This window comes from Phaethon lepturus, unplaced genomic scaffold (assembly GCF_000687285.1).
Source record: "Phaethon lepturus isolate BGI_N335 unplaced genomic scaffold, ASM68728v1 scaffold38134, whole genome shotgun sequence".
Classification (NCBI taxonomy): domain Eukaryota; kingdom Metazoa; phylum Chordata; class Aves; order Phaethontiformes; family Phaethontidae; genus Phaethon; species Phaethon lepturus.
Genome location: NW_010533206.1, coordinates 12,977 through 35,278, shown reverse-complemented (window position 1 = coordinate 35,278; position 22,302 = coordinate 12,977). Strand labels below are relative to the sequence as shown.

Sequence of the window (22,302 nt, the reverse complement as noted above, 5' to 3'; positions counted from 1 at the left end):
TGGCTCGCAGTGAGCCCTCGGCCCCGCGGGCTGTCCCCGAGGGAGGGGGCTCTTCAGCCCACCCGGCTGCTAGTCCTCCGCTTTGCAGTGCATCTCGCGCGTTTTTGGAGGGCTGTCGGTTGCCCGGGTGCTGCTCCGGTAACACGAAGGAAATACAGGGGAAAACTCTGCCTTAAACTGGTATCTACAGCCGTAACAACATTTCTGTGAGGATAAAACGATATTATTTTAGTTAATGATAAAGGGGTGATTGCTTTGTAGGTGGCCGTAAGAACTAACTTGTCTAATTAATTAATTGTCTAATCCCTCCATCGTTTGTATTTTATAATCCCACTCTGGAAAATACTTATTTAGGTCATTTGCATCACCGCACGTGGCCTGCTTTCATTGTTTGCCACTGCAGTCACACGCACGAGGGAGGGGATTGAAATCAGTGCAACTAGCACACGTCAGCTGTTACCTCACTATGTTTTGCTGTGGGTTATGGCAGGTAGTTTCTCTGTGTGTTGTTATCTGTCGCTAAATAAACCTTTGACAAAAAACTTCTAAAACAGTGGGAGCCTGTAAGAAATGATCTGCTGGGTTGGGCCAGTGGTCCATATAGCCTGGTATTCTGTCTCTCGTCAACTGCCATAGCAGATGATCGTTACAGAGAAGTTATTAGTTTAAGCGCTGTTAAAATGTGCTCCACATGCTTGTTATGGTCCGCTATCTGCAACTGTAGGGGTAGGGATGCTGGGGGGGTATGTGTCTGCTTGGTCCTTTTAGTATCTGATTATGACTCTGCTGCCCTGAATGTGTCTAATTCCTGTTGAACCCACTGATTTGTCTGCTTTCACAGCCCCTCGTGGTAGCAAGTTCTAGACATTCTCTACCTACTACATGCAGAAGTACTGAGATGAGCACCCCAAACAGACATCAAGAAACAGTATTTGCAGGAAAACAGAGTGGAATTCCTGGAGGCAGAGACCCTTCAATCTTCATTTTCAGTCTTGTTGTAGAAAGGTGGAAAAGTAGGAGCAAGAAGAAAGCCTCACAGTTAAAGTATGGCATTTGTGGTTGACATAGGTAAACATTCAGATACTTGTTTGTTTCCAGGGCTGGAAGAAACTTTGTTGATTAGTTCAAAATGTAGCGGCAAGAAGGCCACAACTTTACAGACGGTTAGGATGCCAAGGAGTAATGGTAAGTAGGATTTTGTTACTGGAACAGCATCAAGTAGTAGGTAACGTCTTTGACATAACCTTTGCTTCAGAGCTTTCCTTGGGAAAAGGGAGAAACTCTTGTGTTCTCTTTCTACTGGTGCTAGGTCCTGTGTTGCAGTTGCACATCCCACAGGTTAATCGTGTAACTGCTGTTTCTGCAAGGCTAGATTTTGTGGTGCTAGGCATTACAGCTGTTAAGTTTTAGGGACTTGGTTGTCCTTGCAGAAATACTCACGCTGTCTGCATATAGTGAATTTGCCAGATTGTACCTTTGGTCTTCGCTTAGTCAGATGCTTACAAATTGATGCAAGTTACGCAGATCACTTTCAGAACTTTATTTTTAATGAACGTGCTGGCAAAATTATTAAGCCAGATCATATAACCATTCATGCATAACAAATTAATTTGCATTAAGAAAACTTTTTTTCCCTTAATCAAGCTATGCTCCTTCTTTCTTGGTCAAAGCTTCATATAGATTGCTAACATTATCTTCAGCATAACTCCGTGCATAAGAGGATGTAGTGTAAAAATTGTTATCCTTTGAAAGTAGTATATCTTCAGAAAGTAGTATATCTTCAGGAGTTTTTCTCTTCATGAAAATTTACCAGAGTTCTTTGGTCTCAGATTGTTCTTTTCCAGTAAAGAGTTGTTGCTTTTTTGCCGATCTGGGCTTCTTATCTCTTTTCAGAAATAATTTCTTGGTATAAAATATTTGTTGTATAGAAGCATTTAATTTAAAATGGACTTCTGTCAAATTATTGTATTTTTATTTTGTGATTGAGTGGAGATTTTAAAAGTAATAGAAAAACCAATTTGTAATACTGAGTTCTGTCTCAGATAAAACTCTCTATGAAGGTAGATTCAGACAGTGTTTCAAAGGTAGATTACACCTGTTAGACTTCTGTGGAGCTCACTCGGAATAATACCTCTTCACAGAGAATTGAAACTGGTGATTGGCTTGTCTGCACGTGTGGAGCAAAGATTATTTGAAGAAACACTGGAGGCAGGTGAACGTGCTCCCTTCCTGCATGGAAGTGAAATGGATGTGATTCTCCTAATGACACCAATTACCTTAAAATTGTTGGGAAGTCCCACTGAGCTTAGAGGGATATTTCTGTAGAGGATAAGTGCTTTATACTTCAACCTAGACCATCTGTCTGTCTCATACCATCTTAATTTCAGAGCCCCTTTTGATAATGATGTTGAACTTTCTTTAGTGTAGCATGGCATCTGTGGTACAGCTAATTTTTCCATCTTCTTTGAGGCCTTCAGTCTATACTTTAATAGGGAAGAAAGGAGGACATAATTATATTTCCATTAGAGAGAATGCTGATGTGGAATTTCTCAATATGTGTTTAAAACTGTGGAATTTGCAAGCAAGTTTTCTGTAAAGTAGTCACATTTTGTTTTAAGAATCCGAATGCAATTGTTGATGTGATTTCTTCCTGCACCACATGCTGACCAATAGATTCAATATTTTTTTGCTCTTTATGCCTTGGGAAATTGAATATTGTAATAAACCCTCCTATTAAAAGATCTTAAGTATGGTAGACAGTTGGAAATTACAGCTGAAATGGAATCTGTTTAAATGCTCAGATTTCTGAGGTGTAAATGTGTAAACTAATGTGCATCTGTTTGTATTTCTCTTTCAGTTTTGGACCGAGTACAGAGCTTTTTACCACAGATGGCCCATGCAAATGATGAGCTAAGAAGAAAAATGGTAACAGCACCAGCTCATCAGTTTGATATTGAAAATCTAAACAGTGCAACAGAAAAAGTTATAGAAATGGTAAATGTCCACTATATATTTTTTACTTTATAAAGTAAATTTAGATGTGATTAAAATAATTCTTTGATCTTAGAATGAGCTAATTTCATAGGTAAGGCTAAGTCTTTACCACTTTAGCCCGCGATCTGCAAATTCAAGACATAGATGTAATAAAAATGCATATTTGGTTAAAAATTACTACTGGGGTTTCATACTTGCAGAATTTAATGACTGGGGATGAAGTAGTTTAAGGCCAGAGTAAGACATACTTTTGAATCAGGAACTCTGAGTCAAAAGTAAGTCACAAGTTGTATTTTAAATGTCTCCTGGGTAACTTGGTTTAGAAACTGGATAGTGTAAGGCGTAGTAAGGCATAACAGAAGGCTTTTTAGTTTAAGAGTAATAACAGGCTTTCAGCTGTGCTTTATTGGTATTTTTAAGACTGGCTCTAGGTCTTGGGTTTAGAAAAGTGGTTAGTGTTGTTGTGATCCTTCATGGTTGGTATTTATTTATTTACATTCACATCAATATTTTCTTTCTGTTTTTAACTGAAGTGCTGCAGCCACATGCTCATATAAGGAAATTGGAATACGAAGATGATGTGATATGTGCATGTCCCAGACAAGTGCCTTCTGGCCTGCAGACCCACAAGAAAAAGGGCAGAAATAAGGCATCCTGGGGTTTGGTGTGAGCTGTCAGAACAATTTATTGGCCACTGGTTGGAATCAGAGTTCTTGTAGATTGTCTCCAGCCTACATGCAATAGGTTGTCTGGTGCTGGTATATGCTGAAGAATTCCAAATAAATAGTGAGAAAACAAAGTGGATCATGAACGTTTTTTGTTTTCATATGCTGAAGCAGAATGGGTAACTTGGACAGGATTTTTAAAAGATTTTTCATGTGACAGTGTCTAAGAAGTGTCTTAGCTTTATAATAAACAAGCCAGGAGACCTAGTGATTAAAATCGTAATGCTATTTGCAAATCGCTGAAGAAATTTATTGCATCTCAAATTCCTGTATTTTGCTTTGCTGCATAGTTTTTCTTTTCATGGCATTTGTCATAATCCTAGGAGAACCCAAAAGCCTTTCTAATTGTGGTTGTGGTTTTCTTATGGTAGTAGGTTGTTTCATGTGTTTGCTTTATGTTTTAATCAAATGATAAAAGTGGTGTAGAAATGTATAATGTGTTAACTAAGGTCTTTTTTTCCAGAATGTGGCTGTAGTTGAACTGAGTGATTCTGATACAGATGAAGACATACTAACTTCAGAAGATGACTCGGAATCTGAAGATGACTCTATAACTGATGAAGTGACAATAAACAACATTAAGTTTCCTAAACAAAAGGGAGAAAAGGGCAAAATAGAAATTTTGGACAGTGAAGTGAAGGAGTAAATCAGTTTTATTTTACTTTAAAAAAAAAAAAAAACACAAAAACAAACCCAATCATGTTTTCTTACTTTGAAGACTTGGCCATTAAGCTACCTTGTTTCCCAGTGTAGCATCCCTCAGGATCATGTGAAATGCTAGAAAGTTCTAGCTAGAAAGAATTCAAGATCCACTCATGACTGAGACAATCTGGATTTCTGAGGAATTAAGTATGGTTTTATTCATCAAATAACATGGAAATAAATTTCGTCATAGGTTAGACTAGGAAAACAGCTAGAATTTTTGGCCATTTGAACTAATAGAGTTAAAATTCTTGTTCTGTTCATTTGTTGAAGAAAGATTTTTGTAGTATGCTAGAAATTTTTGATTCAAGGGCAGGAAAGAGTTAACCAGGAAAAAAGCTGTGTTTTTTTATATTCCATTTCCTGTGAAGTGTTACGTACAATGTCCTCAATATTAAATATCCTCTAACGTACTTTAAGATCTATGTCTACATTGCATTCATGACAATAACTGTTGAACACTAAAGCAGTGGCTGAGGTCATTTCAAGATGAGGTAGCATGGGTAAGGACAGCCATGACTCAAGAGAGAGTTCAGCAAAGGATTACTTACCCTCTGTGCCTGCACTGAGCTCTGTATCACTACAGGTAGGTTACTAGCTCCTATCTGTAGTGCAGATACCCTTGGTACTTAAATGGTCAAATTTGCCTCTCTGGCGTTACAGTTGCTTTAAGCTGCACTTTTCATTTCCCACTTTCCCTGCCACGTTTCTGTCCTCTCCGTTTTATTAACAACTGTCACTGCCAGAAGAATAAAAAGGTGAATTTTCAGCTGGCCTGTACTTAAGTTAGCTTGAAACAATTGTGAAACCAAAATCAGTGGAAGTAAGTCTCACTCATACTTACCTCAGATTGATCAAATACAATGATTTAGGCTGTTCTATTTCCTTCACAGATTGGTTTGCATTTCAGAAGTATCTGTCATGCTCCTGGATGTCATCGTTTGTTTCTTAAGGGAACTCTGTGTTTTCTACACCATTAAAGTAAAATTTTTTTACATTGTATTTGCTCAAATACTAAACTTAATATCATGGCTTGAAACCTGCAATTATTTACAGAATTTATTTTGAATCCCATACTTAAATCTATGGTGTTTTTTTTTTAAATCTTTTTCTGTAATATTTGTGATACAAAATAACAAGGATTCTGGTCTTTCACAATGCAGCTTCTTAAAAATAGAAAGGGGCATGATTTCCTGGGATTAACTGATTAAACCATGAAATATTTTAGGGAATGGGAAGGTTGGGAATCAAAGAATGGGACTGCTATTTTTAATGGGAGCCCACAGATCAGATTAAGCTTCTGGTGGAGTTGCACTCTAAGAAGAGTAAGTGGTCTTAGTAGGCTTCGTTTATTACAGAAGGTCTCAACCTATGGAAAATTTCCTTCAAACTGAAGAAAGTTTGAAAGCCAACATCTTAACTCAGTCATTTTACAAGAGATTTTCACATAGCTTAAAAAAAAAAGTATGACATACAAAGTAATAATCATGCTGTATAAAACAGTGGTAACAGTCTATGCGCACAGACACAAGAAGTGATTTTAATCTGTTAATGTAGCCACCTTTCAAATGGCAGGCAGATCACACATTCCGTATCAACAAAAAGATAGAAAATATTTTCAGTAACTTTAGCTAGATATGCATAGTTTAACACCAATGTTGAACTCTGTATGTACGATACAAAGATCATAGTAAGTGCACTTCCTTGCATTGATTTACTACTTATGGCACAAAGGTTTTCTGTACTGCTGAAGAATCACCAGAGCAGAATGTTTAATTGCTACTGTAAAACTTGAACTGGCTTATAGCAAAAATGGCATAAATGTATTTTAGTTCAACTTTAAGAGAAGCCTAATGACTAAGGATTTAAAATGATAATGTAAATATTACGTTCACACAAATAAGTAGGTGTGAGAATTCATTCTTCAGTTGTATTTAAAAAAATAAGTCAAACTGTGTTGTTTCTTCAGGGGTATTGTGCTAACAACTGCTGCTGCATAATTTAAATAACTTCAGGTTAATTTCCAAATTCCTTTATCTTTCAGTGAGACTAAAATTTGGACCTGATTTATAGAAACTTATCCATGGAATGGGTGTTTCAGTTTGTTTTTTTTTCCAGTTGTAGCACTTGCAGACAGCATATCCTGGGCATGGTATTAAATGCTTCATGGAGTCATTAAGATTCAAAATCTGCCAAAAGTTTACTTTCCAAGTGAGGCTTGTTAATTTAATATTCCACAGTGATAGCCTTGGTTCTAAGATATTCATGAAGAGCTTCTTCACCTGTGCAAGCACAATATTCACCAGTTAGAATAGCAGATAAACGAGAATGTTTTCAGAGACCATAACTGTATTATTAAGAAAAAATTCAAAATGTTTTAACCAATGTTTGAGTCCTTAAGGAACAATGGAAATTAATTAACTTACCCTCCCACTGGGATTTCCAGAACGGTTTAACAAGAAATGGCCAAACCCAACAGATGTGGAAAGAAGGAGGAGCTGGAATTTAACAAGCAGCCGCCTGAAGCAGTGGCAGTCTCTAGCTGGCCACTGGGGGCTCATCATTGAATTTACGAACTTCAGTTTGCCTATGCCAAGTTTCTAGGCAAAGAAGCTGTGTAAAAATTGGTAATCTTTTTTTCCTGATACTATTACTCACTTTGGTTTCAGGAAATGTCTGATACTTGCTAGAGATTCCAAAGGCAAAAATCTGTTCTATCACTGAAAATTTTTTTTCTTTCATTTTTCTTTGCCACGAGGCTTGATCTGTCCAGACTTGTAAGGTTTCTTTGACAGACCAGACCTCACTTTTTTAAAAACTGATTCTGAAAATAAATTTTTTTTTAAATGTATCTAGCTCTGTGGCTGTCGGCAAATTTTGATGGCCTTTTAAGGCATAAAAAAGTTTTCCATGCTCTTACAAGTTTAGAGGAGAAACTTAAATTAGCATCCTTTCTGAGGGAAAGGAAAGAAGATTTTGGCCGATACCTTTGCTGCTGTAGGCTGTACAAGCTGGACAAGCTCTGGACAAGCTGTAATATGACTGCTCTGAGGGGAGTTGGAGAGGAATATTCTGTGAGCCCTAGCATTATCTAGCAAATGTACAAGAAGGACTGAACTGGAGGTATTGAGGCAGGAATATTGTAGGGATGGAAGAGTAACTAGATTACTGTAATTGGAGGAATGTAGGGACATACAGCAAATGCATCCATAGCTCATGTTTTGCTAGATACACTGTACTGATTGTAAAAATCAATGTCTTTTCATTGATTTGGGCTGTCAGATGAGAAATGAGGGAGGGAGAGAACAACTTACCTAAATCTTTCCCAAAGCCAGATTGTTTAAATCCACCAAATGGTGCTGCCACATCAGTTTTGTTATATGTGTTAATAAAAACTGTTCCAGCTTCTAGCTTTTCACTGATGTAGAGAGCTTTGCTTATGTCTTTTGTGAAAACTCCTGAAGCTAAACCGTATTCTGTGGCATTTGCCCGTTGCAGCACTCCATCAACATCCCTACAGGGGAGAGAAATTATTAGTTTCAACTAGGTAAAATAAACAAGTGATAGCAACCTTCCACCTTCAGTGTCAGTGAAGCACCTTTTCCCATGCTTGCTCTTCTCCACTTAGCTTTTTTAAAGCCAACTAATTAAGGACTAATCTGTGTGTCAATCTGATAGATCTATGGAAATTCATACCCTTGCCTCAAACTTGTAAAGCTTGTAACTTTACACTTCAGTGGTTAAGATCTACACTAAGAAATGTCAAGGGAAAAGTTGCACTATGCATACCTACTTTGTTCAGCTACTGTACAGCTTGGAGATTAGAGCAACACAAAAAAGCTTGTAAAAAGCAGAGCTTGGCTGGAGACTATGCATCAGTTTTTGCTAAAATTTTGGCCATGCTATACAAGTTAATGGAGAGTAAGTGCTGAAACTCAGACTTCTGTTGAGACACAATTTTCAGGCCATGTCCAGAGTGCTATTTTCTATTTGCGTTTCATCTCCATATAACTTCAAAAATCCATAATAATGTAAAACTTAAACTCAGTACAGTCCCTTATCGCCATGCTTAATTTATAGATGTGAAGGGTTATCTATGTGGCTGGTTCTTAACTGCATTATCAAACTGCAGAAAATGAAACCTGGTGGAAATAGTGATATGAACTTTCTCTATAGGGTTTTAATCTCATCTGTGTGTAAGATAATTCCTATGATTTGGAAAGAAAACTATTAAAATTTCCAGTCTACAAAGTATACAGAGGGATTTTCATTTGCAACATTACACAATGCTGTGCGCTCTTTTGTGACAAAGAGAAAAATAAGCGATTCCAATAGAAAAAATACACATTGTGTAATTTGATCAAGCAGTTGCAATTACCATGTCAACTTCAGTAAAAACATTTCACTGAATATTAAGACTTATTTAAGAACTGGCACTTAGGGTTGCATTCTATCCTGTCACACACTGCTAATAGCATTAGCTCTATATTGACATGGAGCAGGACACCTGTTACTAAAAAGGGTGTTTTCTCAAAATTTAGCTGGAAGAGGATCTAGAGATTCAGACTGGTCTTAGAAGATTTAACGAAGTCATACAAAATATGCTATAATTTCTACACTTAAAGAGAAAATGAGAAAATAAAGTTTCTAACAGTAACCAGAGAACATACCCATTTTTAAATTTAGAAATCACCATCACAGGACCAAAGGACTCTTCCTGGGCAATATACATATGGTCTTCAACATCTGTGAATACAGTGGGTTCCATGAAGAAACCTAAACAGAGGATAGAGCATCATTTAAGCATGGTGGAAATGCTCTATGGTTTGTATTGTCCAGGCCGCCTCTCTTCCATACTTGGAGGTCAGAGATATGTTGTGACTTGAAGCAGAAAATATTAAGATTGATATGGATGAAGCATGAACGGAAATGCATGTGTGTAAGCACCAGAGAAACAGCAGAAAAAGAGCTAAAAGAATGGCCTGTATTGATCAGAGCAACAACACGTGCTGTTCCCTGCTGGGGCAGAAGGTCTGCGTGCCGCAGCCCAGGGCACTCCTCAGGGGAAGACCCTGCACTCTGGCAGCAGGAAGACCAGGTTACAGCATGTCCCAGAGGCTGCTGTTTTTCCTGTTACCCAACAAGAAGATAGACTGTAGCCATAAAGATCTGTATTCCAAACAAAGAAAAACATGCCACGGGCAGCAACTTTGCCTAAGAGTTGCGGAGGCTGAAGTAAAGAAAATTCTGAGGCAAAGGACCTCTTCATAACAACCGTTCATTTTTGAAGTGTGTAAAAACCTGTCCAAAACCTAGTTCATCGTTGCCAGTCAAGAACTGTGTAACTGGTGTTACACACAAACGATCCTGGTCACCTACATCTTGGTGGGAGAGTGTATTTCAGTGTGAGTGGGTAAAATCAACTTCAGAGTTTTTCTACAATTGCCTCCACTTTCCATTTAGCTTTGTTACACTTATTTCATATAGTTACAAGTCTCCACTTTAATTTTAACTGGGGATGCAATCATTATGTTTGGAAACGCTGATGCAAACGTTTCCCCTTCATTATTGATAAAGCGCAGATGTGCATGAGAAAATATTACCTTCATGCCTTCCCATTAAACTTACTATACATACTCTTTAGAGAGAAAAATGGCTTCCAATAATAATCATACGCAGACTCTGCTAGCAGTTTCCTCAGTCCTCTTTAGTGTTTTGTTGATCTAAATGGATATAATTATACAAAAGGCCTCACCAACAACAGGAATAAATGAGCAAAATATTCCTATATAGACTAGATTCTGATTCAATTTCATTCTCAAGGTAAGACTTGAAAGCCCTGTTCTCAGCTGGTATCTTGGGCTTACCTCATGCTGTTCCCATGATAATGCTACTTCACATAATGCAGCAGAGACAACCATGATGGCTTTTATTTAAAGTGTAAAAGTTCCAAACACCTTTGAGCAGTATTTTACCTGGTCTGCGTACTTGTCTTCCTCCATACACTAGAGTGGCTCCTTCTTTTATTCCAGTTTCACAATATTGCAGCAGCTTTTCCAAATGTGCCTTGTGATTTTGTGGACCGTGATCTGTAGATCTGTCAAGTGGGTCACCAATTTTCATCTTTTTTATTTCTTCTACCTATGGGTTACCCAATTAAAATGAAGTTACGTAACATAACAGTTGTTAAAGTGACCAGTGATTTGGGATGCTTCATTGTTTGTACTATGAAGTTTGGCTCTAAGAAAGGGCTGGATTCTTAGAAGGTGGAATGCTCTTCCCTTTCTAAAATGAGGCTTTGTATGGTGTCTTATGTTTGATAATTTCTGGTTACTTCTGAAAGCTTTTGATGCTGTTTTCATGTATTCATTCTCTTCTGCTATTAAGATAGGCATGTAAATTGTTAGCTTTTACAGTAGTAAACGAGTCATCACAGCGATTTCCTGTTCTTGAGCTAGATAAATGAATTTTCCAGTGGTACAGTGTGGTGACTATTGGATTTTTAATAATGACCTTTGTATTATTCTAGCTACACTTCCAATTTGTTTTTTTTCTTTTTTAAACTTCACTGCAGTCTTCAATCACATTGACCTAAGTTCAGTAATTTTTTTAATCTTACTTTCCTAGGCAAATATGAAATATTACTTAAGGTACAGTATCTACCTTAATATCACTTATCTGTGCATAACTGATGAAAATATCTCCTTTCAGTGCCTTCTTTTTAACCCTGTAAAAATGTTCCCAAGAAGCAACATTGCCTATCAATCACAAGCAATAATGACGATTTAAACAACTGAAAATTAGAAGAAATGCAGGTGTCTATAAAACTAGTGGCTCTTTGTGCCATAGTAAAATATATGCTTAAACTTTAGTCCTTAAATATCTTACCACTTTTCTAACAAATTCATCATGGATTGATTCTTCCACAAACAGCCTGCCAGCTGCAATGCAGTTTTCTCCTTTGTTGAAATATACTGCTCCCATACCCTGATCAGGGAAAAAAACATTAACATTTATACGCATCCTTTTGTTCAGCCTCCCTTTCACTCTGTTCCCTTGGGTTGCATTCTGTATTTGTGACCCTCAACGCCTAACGCTTTATGTAAATGGACATCATCAAGCCAACGAAAAAACTAATCTTGTAAGTGGCAAACACACTTCCATGGAGACAAATGGCTCAGGATGAACCCATTAGCACTGCTCTTTCCATTTCCATCAGTGTGTTCCACAGAAACACCTGCTGCAGCATCACAGAGGAGGTGGCTGGCAGCACGACCAGCGAATATAACACCGTGCTAATCCCGTCAGCAATACTGCTTGTGTCGATAGCCCCGTGTAACGGGGTGAACATCACCTAACTAGTCTGCAGAGAACCTCCTATTTGAAGAGTGGGGATTCAGTCCCCACACAGTTTGTTCCTTTTTATTTACCAAGAACTGATACCTGCCATTGTTTTTCCAGGGCGGGTAGGGAGGTGGGGGAAGGAAGAGTAGGACAAATAAAATTCCTAAAAAGTGTTTTTCTGGCAGCTGCAAAGGCCTAGGGTCCTGGCATTGGTAAGTATGATCAGGATCACATGGCAGTGCCAACTGTGTGGCAAAAAAGCATTGTTTCACCATCATTTAAAGCCATCAATGCCAGGTATAGCTCAGGCCAATCTCTGCATCACCCTCTAACTTCTGTAGCTGAGAATAGCGGTGGGGCCAAGCCGTGCGCTGACTGTGAAGTTTCAGCTTTTATTATTTTCCACATATACTTCACTGTGTAGTCACTCAGACTCTTGTCCTGCCAAAAGACACTCCAAAAATAGGAAAAGTGTGTAATGGTTTCCTCCTGGTAGCAGCACCTTATGCTGGGTTAGGGAATTCATGGAATTAGCACTTTGGGTAATTACAGTGTGGAAGACCTTTGTTTGCTTCTTAGTGAGCAAACTGCATCTGCTGTTATTTTGATGAATCAGATTCCCTGAGCAGGAAATAAGCTCCCTAAATCCACTGAATTTCCCATTTGCACATCTTATTTATGAACTTTAAACATATTATGGCTGGTTGGGAAGGTGGATTATAGTGATTGATGGTGAATTAAGAAGAACTATACGACAATAGGGAACTCAATGTATATTTTAACTCACTTTCAGGCTTTTGTATTTTAAGTGCTTTTTTATTGAGTATCAGATTTTGACAAATAAATTTTAATGTGTTAACTTGGCTAGTGAAAATACTTCCCAGCTATAGTTCTTTGTTTTTTTGTATTTTCTAATGTATATTTCTGGTAGTACTGATCTCTGCCTTTTTGGTGCAGCATGAACAGTTTAATTGTGCTGGTATAAAGAAACATGCTGTAGAAAAAGTCTGTTTTCTAACAGATTGCATGATTTTTCATGCAAGGGCTCCCTACTTCAGTTTTTGGCAAATCACGAAGAATATTGCAATACTGTGAGGATGTATCACAAAGGCTTTGAGTACATTTTACTTCGAAGTAACATTACCATTTTTACAGCTCTGTCAAGTTCACAGTCACTGAATATGATCAATGGTGATTTACCACCAAGTTCAAGAGAAACTTTCTTCAGATTAGTGGCTGCACTGTAAAAAATATAAATAATCATTTAAAATAGCTTGTTTCATAATTTCATTTGAATCATATCTAGTGAAAATGTATAAAACTCTATTTTCCAATAGTGACTTAGTAGAATTTTACATAAATGTAAGCAACCATATGTAGTTACGCTTTTCTATTACTGCTACATGCAAAATATAGCTACTAAGATACTTTGGAACTAGATTAAGCAGTGTTTATTTATGATTCTTTTGCTGTGAGTACCTCTTCATGATCTGTTTACCAGTTGGTGTTGAACCAGTGAATCCAACTTTGCGAACATCTGGATGTTCAGACAGGTGCTGCCCCACTAAGCCACCTATTGGGGTGAGGAAAACAGTTTAACTGGACAGTACATAGGCAATTTTTACTACTCCAGCAGCAGCACTGTAACACAGAAAGAGCTAACAGTATGTCAGTCAAGTACAAATAAATCCTTATTTATATTTACAGCTTTATTTATATGACTATGAAAAATCTCGTATTAGTTAACTTGGATCACCTTAGTGCCTCTAAGTTCCTCCATCTGTCTGGACTAAAGTATTTCCTTCCTAATATTCTACTGTAGGTGGAATAACCTAATTTGTAACTGCCCCAAACAGTTACTTTGTCACTTTCCTTCCTTAGGGGAAAGAGGAAACGGCGACAGCAGATAACACGGTGTGGACCATGACTTACCTATAGTGACCAATACACATCCTACCAGCTTGCTCTAGGTCTCACGGTCACATTTAAATACTTCCAAGTGATGATATGATTAGGAGAAAAAATGAAGTTTTATGATCAAATGAAACGTGTTTCTCTGTGATACATTCTTTTTCAGAGTGTTCATGCTATTTGTGTGAACTTGTAAGGAGTGTAGGCTGACAGCTTTTACCACTAGCTGGAGCCAGATGACATAAAGATTTTTCCAATTCTGTTCTGGAAATATGTGAAATCGCTCTATGACACAGATGCAAGCCTACTACCTATGAAGACACATGCACTTATGTAATAGGTCTTCAAAAATATAAAATGATAGTTCACCAGTTTTAGCATGACCTACTCTTCCCAGAAAAATGATTAGTTGAAGTTTTACCTGAACCAGGAAGAATATTTATAACGCCCTTAGGAAATCCAGCTTTAGCTGAGAGTTCTGCAAACTTCAAGGATGTCAGAGGTGTAACCTAAGTAGAAACATTTAGATTAGGTCTCCTATTTTAATTTAAATGTGTGATGATATCTTTTACATTCAATACATCTTAATTTTGATGCAATATTCATCTTCTCACTCACAGTATTGACAAATTACAAGTGATGGTTTCCCATGGAAAAGAATTCCTTCTTGAAAATGAGAGTAGCATCTGAGCAGAATTGAAGACAATCAGTACCTTGTATCATCATGGCAATTTGTATTATACTTGAACTTTAAAACATATGATGCAGTCAAACCTATGGGTACATATGACAGATCAACCTATGGGTGAAATCCACTGGATTGCCTGAATTATTTTGCCTGAACAAATAGTGGAGGACCTGAGTCATCTGTACATTCCTTTTTCTTTTTACCTGAGCTGGCTTGAGTACGAGTGTGTTGCCTGCAGCCAAGCATGCTGCGCTCTTCCATGCAAGCATCATCAGTGGGTAATTCCAGGGGATAACAATTGCACAGACACTTAAGGTAGGGAAAAACAGGGAAAGATTAGGTTTTTGACAGCAGCTTTTGAATGGCTTTTCTGTATTTCAAGGCTGTCACTAAGAAGAAAAATGTGATACTTACCCTATTGGCTCTTTCTTAGTGAATGTTAGATTGTGGTTTGGCCGGGCCTGATTAATTGGAATTGTAGCACCCTAAAAGACGGAGGAGGGACAAATCTTGGTACTGTTCAATAATTTTTATTACAAATATATGTGCTATATAAGTATGTTTAGGACAGCCACAGAGTAGGCTTCAAAAGCAGAGGCATTTTTGCATCTGAGGAAGGAGTACAGATCCTTGTACTGTATGATTTCCAACTATGGATACCGTAGTCAACTCGTGATTTTCAGTTGGATAAAATAAAAGCATAGATAGCAAAAGTATGAAAGAACATGAAGTGAGGATCTGATGCATGAAAAAAAGCTGAATGATATTCCTGATTGTGGATCTTAGAGATACTTGAGGAAATGCTGTTCAACCCGTGCCACGTGCCGTGGCATCAAGCAAAATCACCAGCCTTGGTCAGAATATAACATAGCATGAGTCTGCACTTACCAGCACGATGACCACAATGACATTTTGCTCCATGAATAATTAAGAGCTGACGAAGAATGCATATCCACTGTGACACCTTGACTGATTTCTTAGACATTTAGACTCACATTCTAAATCCATATTCTCCAGCTGGAAGCAGACTGTCCTTTTGTATTGCCAGGGAGACCCTTTTTAGGTAAAATTCTAAATTTGTTTTATTTTTTGATTCCTTGATTATTTTGCTAACACTGCTTTTTGGCACTATGTCAGGGAAAAAAATAAAAGTGTACACGTTCACTTGCCTGAATTTTGTCACACCATCCAGCGAAGTATCTGAATGTTTGCACAGACATTCCAACATGGGTCTTCAAAGCTAAAGTGTAGACAGCTCCTGAGTCAATAGACTCTATTGTCGCTAACTCTTCTTGATGTTCTTCCATCAGGTCTGCAAGTCTTTAATAAAAATATTGCAAATCCACATCAGAGAGAAGTGACATCTAACCACTGACAGCCTAAAATGATATTTGGTATGGCAAAGAACTGTAATTAAAATAGCATTCCCACCAAATTTGGAGGTGGAGCACTGGAGCCAGAGCTCATTTATATCAGTAAGAGCTTGAACAATTGCCTGTTAAAGTCTGCAAATGTCTTCACATTGGCTGCAGTAGACACTGCATGAAGACATGAACTGTGAAGACTTACCTGATTGTTCAATTACGGTTTCATAAATAAAATAATACTTAGAAAAGATGTAGTCTTTTTCTGTTGTACTACAAGGAGCCAGTTATAGAATATCAGGCCAGTAAGTCAGAAAGCAAATACACAATAACATAAGAAATGTCAAGTAATCAAAAATACCAAGGAGGGATACTCAGGATCCTAGCTTAAGATTTGAAAAATCTAGCTTTATAATGCTGTTTTGTATTGTCTGAACTTGGACTAAAATACTTAAATGTTAGATGCTTCAAAGGCACCCAGATGTCCAATGACAGAGGTCGTAAGCTGCAATGCAAATTGAATATTATATGCCTTGGTATATTTGAAAATCTGGCCCATGGTCTCCTTGGGCCTCAAGTTCTCCATCTGTTAGATTTATAAAGCAACACAGTGAGGTGTATGACAGACTGTGGTAAGTATTATTGTTAATAGTAGCGATCCAAGTGTCTCAATAATGCGTCTGCACAGACAGATACCTATACTTACAAGGAGCTCTTGTAATTTTAGTGGCCCCCTGCTCAGGCAGTCTGTTTGCATGAATGAATGGTTACTTTCAGTCTTAGATCTCTCACATGGCAGTGAAACAGATGCATCAAAGTTTTTCTTAAGCTTCTGTCTGTGTTTTAGTACTCAGACATATAATCAATGCTCCCACGTGATTTTAAGAGCTTCATCAAGTGCATTTTAGATCCTGTAAAGATCTAAAGATCTCCCGTAAAGAGTGTTCAAAAGTGGGTGTGAAACCTATTTTTCCATTGTCTAAATTCTGCCCATTTAAAGCATTTGCAGAGATATGGAAAAATGCCCTTTAATACTTGTTTTAACTGTATCTTGGAGACCCAGCTACAGGTCAGGACATCGTCAGCAGAGTGTAAAAGAACAGATATAGCATGTCAGGGACAAAGGAGAAGGGTCCATTTAATGCATGCTTAATATCTTCTATTAATGATTCCTTAAGTCAGAGTAGCAGAGCTAGGGGCTTTAATGGTACAAACCTTCTCTTTGGTTCAGCACTCAAAATCTCTAGTTTGAACAGAGGCCAGAGAAAAGGGGGCCTTGTTTGAATTAAGGTGGACCAGAGAAAGCTTTCATTCATACTGGGAATGGTTTGCAACACTCTGGTATAGATATCCTAGAGAGCCAGTCACCTAAACAGAGAAGAGTTTAATCTGGGAATAATCTATGCAGTGTAGGGGAGTTACAGTTTCCATATGCCTAACATAGCTATATTTGCAAATCTTTGCAAGTGTAAAACACAGAGTAGTAGTTCTAAGACCTTAAAAGTTCCTCTTCAGTGCAGAGTTAACTTGGACTCACAAGCACTCTACATTCCTAACACAAATTAAACTCAAGTTTGTACATGCTTTGAATCTGTGCACACTTGTGAAAAATTTAAGTGATCAACTGTACTTAATTTTAATTTGAGTTCTGACTCTCCCATTTTCTGTTATGATGACTACTCAGCTTTTTTAGAGTCCTGCAGGCCTTTTTCCAAGGCTTGGTTACATAATTTATGAGACAAGCAGAATTTTCAGGTTTGCTTTCATTCTCTTTTGCCAAGATGCCTGCAATGTCTTGTAAAACGTGGCATTTTTTCATACTTACTTATTTTTAATTACATCTACTTAGTTCATAAGGATATGGTAAAAGAAGGGAGGGAAATTTACATCCAAAGCATTCAACAAAGTAAAAGGTCTTACAGTTATATTAACGTGATAACAAATGATCTGCTGCACACACCACAGCAGGACACAGACCTATCTATCCCAAGTGCAGCACCACATTTCCCCCTGCTCCTCTTCCTTAGCTGCCAGAGCACAGACATGCAATGGATTCTCAACACCTTCCTGTCTTGCTAAGTTAAACCCTTATGAGGACAGGGTCATCTTCTAGTTGCATATTCCAAACCTCTGAATCAGATAGATCCTCAGTTTCCAACTCCTCACAGATGCTACGCAGAGAGAGTGACCCACTGCTGCACGCAACCAAACTGAGACTGTTATTTTGCCTTGCCATCCGAATGCATAGCCTGCTACCGTCTTGCAGCCACTGTGTAACTGATTCTTCTTCTGCTGTGTATTCTGATGTCCAGGTCTAGCTCCTGGCATAGCACAATAAAGGCTTAATATAGCAGTAGGTATGGGCACGCTACTGAAGATTTTATTTTTTGAAGGTGAAAAAAAATCCTTCTCTTCTCTATAGATAAATGTACAGTCTCCTCAGCATAATCAACTTGGCCAGGACATCCAGCAGTAATGTTGATGGGCCTGCAGACTACACCTTGCAGAAGAAAGTTGTTTGATGTACAGGATCTACTCCTCCATGAGTTCCTTGGAGCAGGAAGTTTCAAGTCTAGTCAAGATCCTAATGTCCTTAAAGCCAACTGCTATGTCAAGCACGGTAACTAGTAGCCTTCCATCTACTGAATAGGAACAGAATTTGCCTAGTACATCTCCTCTGTGCTGACAACTGATTTTTCATCATCACATTAGCTAGATGTGAACCTGGGGCATTCAGGAGTAACAATCTGCTTCTTTACTCATCTCTACTCTTCTTATTAATTTGCATCTCCTAGAACTGAAAAACGGTGAAAGCTCCATGAAAGAGGCTTTGTTTATAGGGAAGCTCTGCAGCTTCTAGTCATCTCAAGTTTGCAAGACAGTGTTGTCCCTGTGCCTGCTGTCAGGCACCAGAAGCATCATCCTGCGTATGGAGAATCCATAGTAATTGGGCTTTTATTATTAGCTGCCTCCAGTATCGCTCTCGCAATATCTAGATAGCATGATCATCTTTCCAAGATCACCTCTTGCCCTTCCAAGAATCAAAACTCACGAATAAAATACCATTCATTCAGCAAAACCTGTTTATCTTCTGAAACAAATAACAACACAGCCAAAATGAGAACAGGCATTATCTAGGGTTGACACAGTGAAACAGATACAAAAGAGAGTTGGAAATGTCTCAGATAAATATACAATTCAGCTTAGAGAATTTCTACACAGGACAATTCTTCCACAACAGACAATAACACATCTCCTGGAGTGGGTCTTTAGCCAGGTGAGAAGTATGCTGGGATATGATCCTGGGACATCACTTACAGTCTATTTCAAAAGTAGTGGCAATGTGGCTATATGTTTACTGTATGGAGTGTAGATGCAGATGCACAAGGTCAAAAGTCTCTGCCTACCTAACATAGGTAGACTCTGCCTTTAAAACTTAGCCTTATTTATACAGAAGAATTTGGACTTTACAAGGTAATTTTCAAACCTTGCAACGAAAAACATACAGATTAAATAAAGTTGTCAAGTGTTTAAACAATGTTTTTGTCAAATTCTTTGTTTCCATTCATAAATAACAATTAAAAAAAAGGTGCAGTGAGAGATCACAAGGCTCTTCTCTGCCACAAGAAAGGTTAGCCAGCTAAGACCTGAGGCTGGTACACTGAAGTAAATTAGAGGGCGAAAAGATGGCTAGTTTGGTTCCTCTGACAGTGGGATTATGGATATCCATCATATTCAGAAAATGTATGAAACAATTCTTCAGAGGAACAAAACGACAAGATTTAAGAAAATGAAACAAACACAAGCTGCCCTTTACGTACCTGTACATGAGTCGTCCTCTTTCCCGTGCATTCATTCTTCCCCATTCACCATTTTCAAATGCCTCCTTCGCTGCTGCCACTGCCTTGTCAACATCGGCCAATGAAGCAGAAGATACACTGGCTATTATCTGTCCAAAGGTAACATCGTGTTAGCTCACACTGGGAGGCTGGGATGCAGTGTTACTCTTTCCTCCTAAACTGCTTGACTGGGTATAAGCAAATTCTGAAGACCCTCGGTCCCAGCAGTTGTCATGGGTGAGTCAGGCTGCAGAACTTGGTGGACGCTGCAGGGACTCAGATGCCTAGATCTTTCTTCTTCACAGCAAGGTGCATTGTCCCACCCTCTCTTTCCATACGTAAAATCAATGTGATATTACAAAAGTTGAAAGTCTTTATGTGTGGTATTATGATCTAATATCTAAACATGCTCAAATGACTCCCGCATGTTCCATTTCTTAGGAATGGAACTTCTGTTACCATACACCACCATATACACACAGTATTTTATGGTGATTGTGTTCTATAAATACACACATTGTAAATCCTAATACAGAATTGCTATGACGTTTATTCCATTCTGTAATGAGTTTCAGGAAAAGTACCACAGTTTGACTTCTGATGATAGTGGAATTTGTGGCACTGATTTCAGCAGAATTTATTTACTCCAGAATTAAATGGCAATTACATGGACATCAGGATCACTTCTTTATAATTCATAGTTACGAGTTGTTCAACCAAGATTCAGTAGTTCAGGACTGAAGTGCAACTGTATGTATTTTCCTATTGAAAAGTCATTTTTCTTACTGGGAATTTAAAGGGACTCTTTAAAGTCACATTTGCACGAAGACATCAGATTTGTAAAAAAAGTAAAATAAATACTGAAGTTGACGACTGACAATATCCTAAAAGAAATACTTCTTTAGCAACTAAACTGCAGCCATTTTTATTTGCAAAGCTAAGCAAGAATGAAATCAAGGTAAAACATACAGCTGGGTATGGAAATTGATGTAATAGCTGAAGTGGAAGTAGGTTATGTTTGCTGTGCAGCTTGACTGAAATGGAAAAACTATAGAACATACAAACTGAGAAATAAATTCAAAATTCAAATGATTTCTAGGGGTTGTTTAATGTGTACTGTATGGTCATGAAATTAACAATATTCAGTTAGTGTTTTAGATTTTTTAAGAGGCAAAGAAACTGAAATAAACTGGTATTGATCATATTTAGAAATTACTCACTGATCCATCTGCTGGATTTATAGTGTCATATGTTTTTCCATCATCAGCATTTATAAATTGCCCATTTATGAAACATTGGTATGGCATATTCACAGTCATGTTGTTCACATTTTTTGAAACCTAAGAGTAAAATAAACCACAAATTAGCTTAAATTTTTAATAACTGAAAATTTAATGTAGCTTAAGAAGCTTTTGATATCTGCAGCCAATATCCAGATGCATTTTAGGATGTACATATGGCTGTTAGGAGTGGACAAAGGGGTAAAAGGAAATGGAGATCATATTCTTCCTGAATGTCAATGACCATACTTTGAGATAGTTAAGCTGATTTCTGTATGTTTTATCATTGGATCTCCATGTTCAAACCCATGCTAAACCGTGGTTAAGTCTGGCCTTAGTGGACTTCAGTCAAATGTATAATTCCCAAATTCAAGAAATCCTGACTTGCTTAATGACTTTAAAAAACCCACAGAATCCTCCTTTCACACAATTTTTTTAAACACATTCTTAGGAGAAAAACCTAACACATCCTGTTTGCCTCAGGGAAGTAGAAGGTCTAGAACCATTCTGACTGAAGCACACTGCTGGACAGTGCAGGGGAGTTAGGAAGATCTGCCCATGTGTCAGCTACTCTATTACGTGTTCTTGATCTCCTGGTTTCTGGAACAATGTAAGTGACATTATATATATACTTCCATTACAAAATGCAAATATATAAAAGTTCCAAAAAAAAAGTCACAAAGAAGAGTTTGTATGATCAAATATTTTTTGCTTTTCCTACTGTATCAAGCAGTCTCATAACATACGTTGTCTACTTTCCCCCCAAAACCCAAGAAAGATTAAGCAATAAAGGCAAAATAAAAGGTCTTACATAATCAATGGCTAACTCTTCTTCTTTGTCTTCTCCTCTGAATTTTCGGACAGCCAGTTGAATGAAGTCTGCAAACTTAGTGGCCATATATACATCTTCATTCTGTAGTTGAAGTCCACTATATTTCTGTTTGATCTCTTCTAACATTCTAAAAATTTTGAAGAAGGAATAAGTTTAATTACAAATGAAAGAATTCTTCAGATAATTGAATCATTAGAAGGTTGAAAGGGATCAAAATTGGGCACCAGTTTGTATGTATGTGAATACGTGTGTGTGTACAGAAGTGCATTTTACTGAAATCTGTTGGTTTAATTGGGGGTGTTATGGAAAAGAAAATGTCAGTTTTGGAATACTTTTAGGTAAATTTTTGGAAATAAATGACAAATAGAATATAGTGATTGATAAAATAGTATGTGGATCTACTCTAACAAATACGTGGAGGACATTCGGAGCTCTATGAGCCTGGTAAGTAATAAGGACAATAATGAGTTTGTTAAAAAAACAGAACTGAAATGCAGGTTTTACATTTTGGCCTGGAATATCTTGGTTGCTGAAAGAAGGTAACAGAGGTGACCCAGATGAGGATGAACTCAGTGCATTTGTAAGCATGGGCTCAATTCTTGCTGAGAAAGGCTCCTCTTTCC

At 37.7% G+C, this 22,302-nt stretch overlaps 2 protein-coding genes across 2 annotated transcripts in view; one reads left to right on the top strand and one right to left on the bottom strand.

Annotated features, from left to right (window-relative positions):
• Positions 1-1,098: 1,098 nt before the first annotated feature.
• On the top strand, positions 1,099-4,380 carry LOC104619285 (chromosome unknown open reading frame, human C12orf45; the record flags this gene model as incomplete). The annotated part of the gene is made up of 3 exons (XM_010285103.1): positions 1,099-1,185; positions 2,858-2,994; positions 4,183-4,380. Coding segments are annotated over 3 exons (407 nt in total), but the record flags the coding sequence as incomplete, so codon positions are not given.
• Positions 4,381-6,397: 2,017 nt separating this feature from the next.
• The window catches only part of LOC104619284 (mitochondrial 10-formyltetrahydrofolate dehydrogenase), a gene marked incomplete at its 5' end in the record, with an annotated part of 27,707 nt that continues 11,802 nt past the window's right edge, over positions 6,398-22,302 (bottom strand). The window contains 14 exons of the mRNA XM_010285102.1: positions 6,398-6,703; positions 7,736-7,935; positions 9,092-9,197; positions 10,397-10,562; positions 11,310-11,408; positions 12,910-13,006; positions 13,245-13,338; positions 14,098-14,185; positions 14,568-14,673; positions 14,779-14,849; positions 15,534-15,684; positions 19,550-19,677; positions 20,788-20,907; positions 21,659-21,806. Of these exons, the coding sequence (XP_010283404.1) occupies positions 6,648-6,703; positions 7,736-7,935; positions 9,092-9,197; positions 10,397-10,562; positions 11,310-11,408; positions 12,910-13,006; positions 13,245-13,338; positions 14,098-14,185; positions 14,568-14,673; positions 14,779-14,849; positions 15,534-15,684; positions 19,550-19,677; positions 20,788-20,907; positions 21,659-21,806 (1,630 nt within the window). The remainder of the gene's footprint in view (positions 6,704-7,735; positions 7,936-9,091; positions 9,198-10,396; positions 10,563-11,309; positions 11,409-12,909; positions 13,007-13,244; positions 13,339-14,097; positions 14,186-14,567; positions 14,674-14,778; positions 14,850-15,533; positions 15,685-19,549; positions 19,678-20,787; positions 20,908-21,658; positions 21,807-22,302) is intronic.